At 36.1% G+C, this 12797-nt stretch overlaps 1 protein-coding gene across 8 annotated transcripts in view; it reads left to right on the top strand.

The window, feature by feature from the left end:
• Positions 1–12797, top strand: part of LOC149538940 (carnosine N-methyltransferase-like) — a 197141-nt gene that overhangs the window by 76271 nt on the left and 108073 nt on the right. For 6 of the 8 annotated variants that reach the window (XR_016356144.1, XR_016356143.1, XR_016356142.1 and 3 more), the window contains exons 6-7: positions 11658–11732; positions 12709–12753. Coding sequence is in view for 3 of the 8 variants with exons in the window: in XM_089800332.1 (XP_089656458.1) it covers positions 11658–11732; positions 12709–12753 (120 nt within the window). In the remaining 5 variants the exon portion in view is untranslated. The remainder of the gene's footprint in view (positions 1–11657; positions 11733–12708; positions 12754–12797) is intronic. The other 2 variants (XR_016356146.1, XM_089800333.1) reach the window with 1 other exon arrangement.

Here is a 12797-nt window from a genome sequence, read left to right on the forward strand (position 1 = left end):
CAGAAAGATCATTCAGCATTTACGATAAGGAGATGTTAGCTATCATGCACGCATTAGCTAAATTCAGGCAGTATCTAATAGGAGGTAAGTTTTGTATAAAAACTGACCACAACAGTTTGAGACATTTCCTTGGAGAGAGAGATCTCAATGATAGACAGCAGAAATGGGTGAGTAAGCTGTAGGCATACGACTTTGATATATCATACGTTAAGGGCACTCAGAATGTTCTAGCAGACGCCTTGTCACGCAGGCCACATCTTAGTGCGATGGTTGAGATCTCTGAAGATTGGAAGCATTTGATTGTTGTAGAATACGCTAGAGACTCTTGGGCATCTGGGATAGTTGATGGGACAATTGTTGACACCAGGTATTCACTTGTGGATGACTTGATTATTTATAAGAACAAGATCCTTTTAGTTCCAGGATCAAAGGTGAAATGGTCTATTATACGGGCTCTTCATGATTCACCCATAGCTGGTCATCCCGGGTACTTTAAAACATATAGACAGGTGCGGGAATAGTTTACATGGAAAGGACTCAAGAAGGATGTATTGCAATATGTTCATGAGTGTCCTGTTTGTCAACAAAATAAACAAGAGCACACCTTCCCAGCAGGACTCCTACAGCCACTTCCCATCCCAAAACAAAAGTGGGAATGCATATCCATGGATTTCATTACAGGGTTGCCCAAGGCTCAGGGATGCGATTGCATTTATGTGGTGGTGGATAGACTAATGAAATATGCTCACTTCTTTCCCATCACCACTACTTATACAGCAGTACAGGTAGCTGAGGTATTCTTCAGAGAGGTTTTCAGATTACATGGGATACCCTGCAGTGTTGTCAGTGACAGGGATAGTAGATTCTTGAGTCATTTTTGGCGGGAGGTGTTCCGATTATGTGGCACTGAGCTCACACCCAGTACTAGTTATCACCGCAGACTGATGGACAGACGCAGATAGTGAACAAGTGGGTGGAAGGCTACTTGAGGAATTACGTGGCTGATCAGCAGAAGGCATGGGTAAGATGGATTTATTTGTGTGAATATTGCTATAACACCACTTTTCACATCTCTATTCAGATGACACCTTTCCGAGCGTTATATGGGTATAATGCACCGAGCTTTATTGACTTGCTGATGGGTGATGTTCGGGTTCCACGTGCCGGGGATTTGATTCAAGAGGGTAAAGACATTATTAGCACTCTTCGGGATAACATAGCTCGGGCACAAAATCAGTATAAGCAGTATGCAGATCACAAGAGGACAGAGAGGAGTTTTGAGGTGGGTGACATGGTCTACCTCATGCTTCAGCCATTTCGGCGATCTACTCTCAAAAAGAGTGGGTCAAAGAAGCTTAAACCTAGGTACTATGGGCCTTTCAGGATCACCAGGCGAATAGGGGAATTGGCTTATGAGCTTGAGCTTCCCGCAGATAGCAAAGTGTACAATGTGTTCCATGTGTCGCATCTCAAAAAGGCATTGGGACAGAGTGTGGTGCTTTCTATGATGTTACCTCCCTTGGATGATGAAGGGAAATTGATCTTAGTACCGGAATTCATTTTGGAAACTAGGGAAAAGTAGCTCCGCAGAAGGGTGATCAGAGAATATTTGGTTAAATGGAGAGATCTACCAGTTGAAGATGCCACTTGGGAAAATGAAATAATTTTGCAGCATCCAGCTTTGAGATTGCTTGAGGGCAAGCAATTTCAGGAAGGGCGGACTGTCATGTCCCCTTTTTAGTGACACAATTCCTACAGTAGATTTGCCTATCATCGACTCTCATAGGCAAATGATTTTGGAGAGAGAGTCATCTCGCCAGAAGATTGCATTTTGCTACATCCAGTAAATGGGGCCTACATGTTCTAATGATGAATTAAGATTGCACTTTTATTTAATAAAGTTATTTAATTTGTTTTATAAAGTTATTTGATAATAAAAGTGCATTATAATAAGATATTATAAAAGACGATTCCGGAAGCTTCCAGTGACTTCTCAAAAAAGTGAATAAATAGAGGACAAGAGGCACCCATTTGGACAAGCGGTTTTGTGGATTCGACTTCTATTCCAATTGGAGCAATTTGTAGTCATTGGTCTGCAAATTTTCATTAGGTCTTTGGGAACGAAAACTCCCTTGGATCTGCATAACTGAGGAGGTGAAATATCTTCTGAAGGGTTGCACATTGGAGGTGGTCTTCAGCGATTTCATGTTGGGCTTATTTGCGTATACAGATTATTTGAAGGGTGACGATTTTGGAGTCTTGAGAACTGGAGAATTTGAAAGGAAGCTGGGAAGATATTAACCCCTCATATCTGTTCCGACTTCATGCTGATTAATGCAATATCGCCCTTGAAGCCAGACGAATCAGCTCTACCAAGAAAAAGGTCACCGTTTGCAAGCTGGAAATTATAATAAAAATCGCACCAATCATACAAGTACGGCAGCAAGGACAGAGCAGAATCATTATCCAAATTTTGATCATCTTCAGCACAGGATCGAGTTCAGGCCAGTTCCGTCATTTTCAGACAACGATTATAATAAACAAAGCATCCAAATCTGTGCGGCAGTTGGCATTACTTCAGCAACATTAGTGTTTACACAGGTTGTAGAAGGGCAAGCTATAAACAGTTCAGAGTTCGAACTCCATCATTCGAATCCGCAGGATTTGCAGTTAGGTTTGGTGCGGCCTTGGAGTGCATGCGAATGATAAGTCATGAGGACTACAATCCAGGTTATTCGGTATTGCCTTAATTATATACGTTTGGCTCTCTTCAGTCTTGACGCTGTTATTAGATTGCTATAAAACATTGATTGGACATGTTGTTACCATTAAGAAAATTGTAATTCGATCTGTCCTCAAATAGTAATTACAATAAGATTTTCTTAATATCGCTAGAGCTACTATTATTCATTGTAGTTTTTATATCTACCTTATTTGGCACATTTCTTTAAGACATTACAACCCTACACATTTAACGGTTGCATGCCAAGTATTTGATGAATTGTCACAGTTCAGTATAGTTTCTTTTAATAACTCTTGTAATAAGGGTCATCTCACCTTCACATCCTCACAGTAGCCAACGAATGAGTGGTAGACTCTTCCTCTCCATGGCTTTCCTCTGAGCATTTGGAATAAACTCCCAAGCCTCACTACCAAAAATATTGAATGTAGAAACATCATGCTTGACATGAGTCCACACCTCCTCAGGAATTAAATGTTGCAATGGCTTCTGAGGCTTTCGATTCTAAATATAGTTTGCACAACTAATAGCCTTTGCCCAAAATGAAGAACTCATAGCTTGAGACTATATCATACAATTGACTATCTCCTGTAATGTTCTGTTCTTTCTCCCAATAACCCCATTCTACTGAGGGTTATGAGGAACTGTGAACTGATGATGTAAACTATGCTCATTGCAAAAATCTTCAAAAGACTGATTCACATTTCTGATATTCCCTATCATTTTTAGTGCATATGTGCTTGACAGAAAGACCAAATTACTTCTCTACATATCTCTTAAAGATTCAAAATGAATCAAAGACATCAGACTTTTACTTCAAGAAGTACAACCATGTGCATCTATAGAAGTCATCTATGAAGGTAAGCACATATTGAGCACTTGAAAAGATAGATTGGGAAATGACATAAGATCACTGTGTATCAATTCCAATGGTGCCTTAACATGTGTGGATCTACCCATTGGAAAAGGATCTTTATGATATTTTCCAAGTACACAACCTCGACAAACAATGTTGGTACAAGAGATCTGAGGTAACCCAGTCACTAGCTACTGTGTGCTCATCTTCTATAGATATTTGTAGTTGGCATGGCCAAAACACTCATCCCAAAGTTTGGTCTTTGTGTTTGCATGAGCAACAAGAGAAACTCCTGTAGAATCAGAGCTCTCAGAGCCATCAAACAAATATAAGTGAGACTGTGTAAATCAACACTCCCAGTAGCAACAACCAAGTTAGGACCATGGTGGTCTCGAATATCCACATCATATGATGAGAACTCAACTATCTCACCAAAGCTAGAATGACAAATTTGATAGACAAGGTTCATAGAAATGGATGGAACCAATAGAACATCTTGTAGAGAACCACCCTCCAAAGAAATAGTGCCAGAACCTAAAATTGAAAGCTATGCAGAATCACTAACTGCGATCTGTGTAGTAACACTCTGAGTGAGGTAACCAAATTAGCTGAGTGAGGTCATATGGTTTGAAGCACGTCAACCAATGACCCAAGTAGCAGGAGAAGACAAAGCTTGTGTAGAAAGAGCATGTCCTTTCCTTGAAGGAGGAGGTGGTGGCTTCTGAGAAGCAATACTATATTGCACGGCCTCCTCTAAAGGCTTAAGATGTTTCCAACACTTGGAAACTAGATGCCCTTCCTTGCCACAAAAATTGCAAGGATCACTTGTAAACTTCTCAGTCTTGGAGGAAGACTCACCGGACTTAGAAGGTTTACAGTTTAGAGTGGATTTCCATGTATCTAGTCTAGGAGATGGTTTTGGAAGAACTCTCACTGCTAGTTGAAATTGTTTTAGGCTTCGGTTTTTTGCTTTGACTTCCTTGTAGATGTTTGAGCAATCAATGTGTGGTTCTTTGATCCTGTTAGAGTCCAACTGTGTAAGCTTGGCCTACTCTCTAGTCAACCGATCACAAAATACCTCAAATGTGGCCATGGTAAATTTGAGACCCAAAGCATCCATAGTGGAATAGGAGGTAGATGAGATAATCTAAAAGTTTCTTTCAAGCTTTGACAGAAGTAGATTAATGCACTCCTTATCAGTGTTCACTTTTCCATAACCATGTAACAAAGATCTCTATTGTTTAAACTTCATCAAAAAGTCCTTAATGGAGGGAAAAGAATCAAGTACAAGTGATGTAAGCTTTGCCTCAATCTGAAATGCTTTGAACTCATTGATGGTACCAAACAAGTCTTTGAACTTGGCCTAGGAGTATCACACTCATCATGATGAAATTGCAAGCAATTTGAGACATTCAGAGAATTCAAACCCATGGCCTCATCCAACTTCGTCCTGTGCTACAAGGTTTGAAAGGAACTCTAGAAAACCAGCTGCACTTCATCTAAACAAGACCACAAACCCTTTGAACGGAGAAGGCGTGTCATGCTAGCTATCCATGTGTAATAGTTAAGTGGTTTAGAAGAACTAGACAAGAAGAGGTCTAAGCCATTGTTTTAGAAGGTGTTTGTTTTGATATAGGTTTGGTTTACTGATGTAAATGGTAGAAACAATAATAAAAAACACCTCGTCACAATGCATAAAACCGAATCCCAGCAATTGGAAAGAATGCTTATACAATGAGAAGAGCAAAATAACTTCAAATGAGTATCATGTTGAAGTTGATGAAAGATTAACTTCACAACTCCCAAGAATCACTACATGCAAACACCTGTCATAGAAAGAGAGAAGCAAAAGCTATGGAAGTTGGAATTCACAGATCTACAGAGGAGACATTCTTGATGAGCAAAAAGAGAAATTGCTATTGATCAAAAAGTGTTAATTACAAAGAGAAATCTATCCTTATAAAGGAGATCAAAACCCTAAAAGGTTAAACCTAGGTTGCATGATAATAATTAATAAAAGAATAATTTATTATATGCCTAAAGTTTAGCTTAAGTAATATAGAGTTAATAAGAAAACACCTTATTACTCTAACAATATTGATTTAATATTATTATATAATAACAATATTAAAATATAAAGGCAAATGATAGTATTTCACATATTATCATTAATAAATACTTAAATATTAAACAGAAAAGATAATTTGTTTATGAAATATTAATATAATATGAAATATTTTCATATTATTTTCTATCGTATAATATTATATAAGCATCAAAGATATGATTAACAAAACATACAGATATTAAAGAATAATGGTCGTGTGACTATAGAGAATTGTCACAACCATTGAGAAATCATTATCTATGTGGTTATTTATTATTAATGTTTGGTAGCTTCAGTTGGATAAAGTCATGAGACTAAATTGAAGTTATATATATTATATATTAAATATGTGATATTTATATTTTTAAAAATAAATATATGTATGTATAGCTAAATAACAAACTATTATATTAATTTAATATTAGTGAATAGACATGTCCCATGTCCATATTTCATCCAGTATAAGAGAGATGGCTAGCATTTGGAAAGTACATAGCTTAATTGGCAGTGCAAATACATTTGCAACGATCCTTAGGAAAATCAACATTTATGCGGTGGGAGATAACATAGAAAATATATCTACCATATGCAGACAAGAATTATCTTAGATCGAATCAGAATGGGGGATATACTTCCATCTATATTAGGACTATGTTAATATTTAGGGGAGCTTCATTTAGGAGAATCAACGATCCATACTAGACAGCTGTCATAGAAGTTATGCAGCAGTCCCTGACTCAAGCATATGCCAACATATTGGAAGAAAGGAAAGTATAATTACAGGCACTATGAGGCACTGCTGTCAGCGCTGAAAAAAAGAATGCAGAGGAAAAAAAAAGTGAAATTAAATATCTACAGCCACCTCCAAATTCAGACCAATTTTATATGGAGTGTGTACACAGTAACACCAGCATAAACAGTGTTAATATACAAACAAAGAGTCATATGGAACATATAGGATAGGGATGAGTCCTAAATGGGATTGTCAAGATAGAATAGGAATGGACAGCAAATGTAATTTAATAGTACAGGTCAGCATTGCCTATGTTTTGGGCAAATAATACCCAAAGATAACTCAAACGATAGACTAGTGATTATCATTTAGAAAGGTGCAACTGGATAATGATGAACAACAACCGATATATGAGTAATTATTCATGTGAGGGGACTATGAAGGGAGAAAAGACATCAGTTTATGTCAAAGATCAGATATAATTATAACAATATAGATTGAGACAAGAATTAATAGTGGCTGAATGGACAAATATCCATACTTCGGAGAAAATGGATATTAAAAGTAACTCAGAATCAAAATGCAATGTTTATTCTATTACAGTATGGATGATAAACTATTATGAGAATAATTGATATTCTGGTACAAAACATACAATCAATAAAACACATAGAGAATCATAATTGCAAGGTTAACTCACTAGTTAAGAAATAAGAGAAGGTATGATAAGAATTACCAGAATTTAAGAATAATAATTATATTGTGTTTTAGTCTCCAAGGGTGCAAAAGAAGAATGTTAAAAGACATCTCCAACAAATACTTAGAAATATCAGTGGCACAGCCTTAGAATGGATTTAGTGAGGAAAAATGATACAATCAATAATGGTCCATATAGATGAATATGGTACTAAGATTTTAATTACTCACAAGGCAAAATATATGATGGAAGCACAAATGTTTAGCGAGACACTCATTCAATCTATAGGCCAACATAGCGTAAAATATTATGCACGTACAGATATGGAGTATTTATAAATATGGTAGAATGGATCAAGCAAGATAAAGAAGAAGGAATTATGACCAATGTTGACAGAAATTTATATATAAAGTTGTGAAGGGAAGCATAGGCATTGGGACGAATAGTGCAAATTTGAAAGGATCATTCTCTACATTTCATTATGATAATAATGGAAGTTAGGAAGACAATACATGCAAATTACTTATTTCTATCATTCGTACATTTTTTATGAGTCTTATCAAAATAAATCTTTTGCAATTTGAAGAATTTGTCCCAGATTCCATAAGATTGGACAAGTAACATTACATTGTTTGGCATGACATTATTAGATGCTATCTGTAACACAGTTACTCAACTTGAAGTTGAAACCATTAACAAGTAGGGAAATATAGAAAGGTTCTATCTTTCTAGGAATGGATGATGGAATAGCAACTAAGTTATTTGACAACAACAATTTGAGCTTGGCATGAAAAATTCACTAAGCCTTTCTAGCTGATCTGGATAAGCTTGTAAGTATTCTATGTTAGACATCTGAATTTTGGTCTTCTTAGCATGATCTATAATGTGAATTGCTTGCAATGAACTAGCTTAAAAAGAAGAATAACTCTTAGCTTGAGACTTTGTATTAAACGTATTGGGTTTGGTTGCACTAGAAGAAACCAGAGTAATTGCACTTATTTGGTTCTTAGCTGCATCCTTAGGAAGGGTAGGAAGTGACTTGCCTCTATTTGCAAGCGTGATGGGTGTTTGCATATCAACATTAGCCTTATTAGCTTCATCCTTTTGTCACACTAACTGTGTTTCAGGACGTTTTATAACTGCATAGGCATGACCAAAACCATCTTTAGGATCTTGGTCTTCAGAATGAACATACTATATATTAGAGTCGCTAGCTGCTCCATCGTTTTCATTGTATTGGGCAGCAATATCCTCCGTTTGATAATCCTCTGGTAAGTCACTAGTTTGATCATTTTCAAAATAACCAGTGGCTTGGTTGCCTGGTGGGGCTTCAAGTGCAAGCCTCTCTGGAGGAAGGGGAAGCTTTGCTTGATTTTTTGCTGCATAATTGTGAACAGCATTAGGATAAGTTCTCTGCGGAACATCCTTATATGGGGCAGAAAAAAAGTTTTGCAAGATTTTCTTTTTGAGAGCAAGGCTGTCTTTTGGACCATAGGATCTGTGCCTTCTGATGTAGAAGCATTGTTGGAATTTCCTTTTGAGCGATCCCTTCAAATCTTAGCAGTCATGGTAAGATCATCCTCTATCTCCATTGCTAGGGTTTGAGCACTAGCAAGACTTGTAGGAACAGCTCTTGTCAACAAGAAGCTAACTTTTGGAAGTTGAGTGTAAATAAAGAAGCACTTCAAATTTTCTGTTGTAGGTTGTGAAGTAGTTGGAATCTAGTTTGCCATTTTGTTGAATTTGGTAATGAACTCCTGCATACCCTCTTGTGTGCGCTTCTTCATTTGTGTGAGTTGAGCAAGCAATGTGTACTCATCTTTTACAGGCTTAAATCATTCATCAAGCGCGATTTTCAGGGAATCCCAATCAGTGATAGCCCCTATAGCCAAGTTATAGAACCATTCAGCTGCAGTTCCTTGTAAGATCTGTATGAAGAGCTTTACAAAAACACCCTGATATTACACAAGTAACACACTTCATGCAATATAGAATCCCTTGATGTGCTCATTAGGGTGTTATTTTCCATCTCCGTAGAACTTGGGGAAATTGTTACATGAACCTTGTGGTAGTGGGTGTAAAGGTGGAGTAAGACTTAAATGACCAAAGGGTGTCCCTCACGGGCTTGTTGCAAGTGGAACAACCATCTTAGGAAATAATGGGACAAAAGCTTTCAAAGGTTTTAGAAAGAAGGCTGGATTTTGACTTGGAATGTGCTTCTTCTTAGGTGGTGGAAAACTTGTAGTTCGCCTAAGAGGTGCTTTAGTGGCGAGAATATCGAGTGCATCTTTTTGAGACCAATTCAAAGTAGATCTTTTTGAATCTTCTCCTTTGTGACACCAAGAATAATAACATCAATCCTCTAGATATAAAGCAATGGACAAAACAATAACTTAAACAAAAGCATGAGGCTTTAGAATAAGTTCAATGTCCCCAACAAAATCACGAAAAATGATTAGATAAATTTTTTGTAAGCCAATAAAACTACAACATGCAAAATGGTTACTTTAGGCAACACATGAGATTTCTGCCTCTCTCACCAATAGAGGAGGCTCCCTTCTTACTGTAGGTGGCTTCAACAAAGACCTAACTGACAAAAAAGGCCGGTTTCTTAATCAAATTTTCTTTTTCCAGGAATGATTCATGCGCAACAACTCTCCAATTTAACAAAAGGTATCTATTTTTACAATAAGACTGTTGTCTTTGGTATTATTCTTACATCAACCCCCTAGCCACCGGTATAATTGTAGCAATGTACACCTTTTGTTAAATTGGAGAGTTGTTGTGTATGCATTGTTCCTGGAAAAAGAGGAATCAATTAAGAACCACCTTTTAAATATTTCAGTTAGGTCTCTGCAGAAGCCACCTGCAGTAAGAAGGGAGTCCACTCTATAGCCGAGAGGAGAGAGAATGTCATGAGACGTTGCTTAAAGTAACCATTTTGCAAGTTCTAGTTTTAGTGACTTACAAAAATTCTAGCCAACAAGAAGCAGGCTGATACCACAGATAGAGGAGTCATCTTTCTATGCATTCATGGCTAAATCACCTGCAGATTTTGTCAAGTCTTCTGTAGGCAGTTATTTAATGAATTAAGGGAGGGTGTTAGTATAGTATTGTTAGAGTTATTATTTAGTGATCACTTAATGTAGCAGGTCAACTAATGCCACTAGTCTTTTAATGTATCCTCAATTAGTTTTATTTCTTTCTGTTTCCTATCTTAGTTTATGATTGTTTCTTTTTGGAACACAATCTTTGGGATAGCTTATCAAGGAGCCTTCGTTTATTGTGTGATTACTCATTCAGTCAATTATTTATGATTTCTAACCAAACACATAGGGGGATTTAGAGTTAGTCTTAGGAATAAAACACAAAGGTTTCTCATTTACATATCTGAAGAATCATACATCAATTTGCATGTCTGATTTATTGAATAGCATTTGTGCACTTCTGCAAATCATAAATGCTTTATCGCTTTTATTTTAGATTATGATTTTGCTTGTTCAATTTTTCCTACATTGCAAGAAACTCCTTGGATTTGGGTTGGTCTACTCACATACGTCTTAGGTTTGTTAGATTTGGATAATACATTGTTTGTGTTTAGTTCTCTCTCTCTCCATTCCACTATATTAGATATTTAAGTCTCTTACTGCTCATGAAAGCATATGGTGTACATGAGTAAGTGAATGACAACCATGTTTATTTATTGCACCTTCAATGCTATCAACTATGACTTGACACTCATGAAAATATGGCATTCCAAATGTAACTAGATCACAACCATATTTATTATTTTTGACAAGTTAATTGCTGCCAATCATTTTTGTTCTTTTGCATGCAAGTTGTAAACAAGGATGCTAGCTTGACTTTTTATACACCCATATTTATTCTGTCCTATTGCTAGCATGATATCATCCGTTAGTAAGAATTCTGCATATATTAATCAAGACACAAATATTTCAAATCTGTTCCTGTATTAAGACTAAACATGGTGGTCAACAATTTCAATGCTGTTTTGTGTGTGTCAACAATGATGCTTTTCATTTGCATTTACATTTCATAGATTACAGAATATTACTTAAATTTTAAAACATAATAGAAAAAGTTTCATACCAGCTAACATGCACTCTGAGTACTAACAGAAAAGCAACTTACTACCATGATATCATCCTTTAGTAACAATTCTCCATATATTAATTAAAACACAAATATTTCAAAACAGTTCCCATATTAAGACTAAACATTGTGGTCAACAATTTCAACGCTGATTTGTCTGTTAACAATTTCAATTTCATTTGGATTTATTTAAAACATAATAGAAAAAGTTCCATACCAGCTAACATATACTCTAAATATGAACAGAAAAGCAGATTGGGAGCATTGAATGGATAGGCTAGAATTTGAAAAAGAACATTGGAGGATTTAGTCTTAAATACATTTGTTGGTTGTACATTTTTTACATTGAGAATTCTTATACTGTTGGTGATAGAATAATCATTGATGGGTTATGCTATATTATTTTAACAGCAGGGAAATTGCACTGTATTTGATTGGAGAGATCCTGCATTGCAGCTCCACGTGTCTCCAGCAGATGTTGATAAGGTTTTTATCTCACCTTTTGTGCAAAAGATTGGAATTAACTGACTTCAAGTGACCTATTCTAGTCACATTCAATAGCCTATGTTGTGTATTCTCTATGTGCTTCCATTTTTTAAATATGTTAGTAAGTAATGTTAGAAAGTAGTGGGGATATACACACACATCAACTAGGAGACATTTCATATTTCTTTCAGTCAGTCTTCTTAGATTTTGTTGTTAAATTATGGAGGCATGTCCTGGAAGATGACAAGATAGTCCAAAGGGCAAGAACAATTGGACTTTATAGATGCTCTGAATGAAAGAAAAATAGTTAAGGAGATATATGCATTGGTTTGACGATTTTCAGGATCAAGGAAAACCTTGGAAAATTGCACAAAAGACCAACTTAATATTTTAGTGTATTTTTATAGCCACTTTCACTTTTTTGTTTTGCAAATTGTTCAATATGCATAATCAGCCAATTACACAGTTTTATAACTGTCCAGAACTAAAATGCATTATTCTCATTTGAAAACAAAACCTGTGAAATTAATGAAATCGGCCCATGGTAAAATACTAAAAATTATAAAGCTTCAAATGCAGAAGAGCGAACACAGATGTGTGGTCATGTCAAGAGACAATACAATTTGAAAATGAAATTTGAGAATATGAATGAATTTAATTAGTAGGGGGGACAGGTTTCTATAATTATACATGTATCAACATGTTAAATAAGGGTAAGCCTGCCCATTCTGCAATACATATTACATATAATGCATTAGCCAAAAATATATCACAGTAATAGTAACTCAATGGGCTTGATAAGACTGGATGCATACTCAACACTAAAACACAATTTGAAGGGCCAAAGGAAAGTGACTTGTGAGTTTCGTGTCTATGTCTGTACTGTATGAATAATGACATATTGCAAGAACATAAATCGGGAATCTTTGTCATTTTAATATTCTGTATTCATAGAAAAATTTGATGCCATTTTCAGGTCAGGTGCATTTTGAGAAATATAGTACGAGATTGGGCTCCAGAGGTGATTTTTGTTTTCCAGTTTTTAATACAGAATTACTTTATGTG

This window comes from Cupressus sempervirens, chromosome 9 (genome assembly GCF_028749045.1).
Source record: "Cupressus sempervirens isolate cs-2001-9-10 chromosome 9, ASM2874904v1, whole genome shotgun sequence".
NCBI lineage: Eukaryota > Viridiplantae > Streptophyta > Pinopsida > Cupressales > Cupressaceae > Cupressus > Cupressus sempervirens.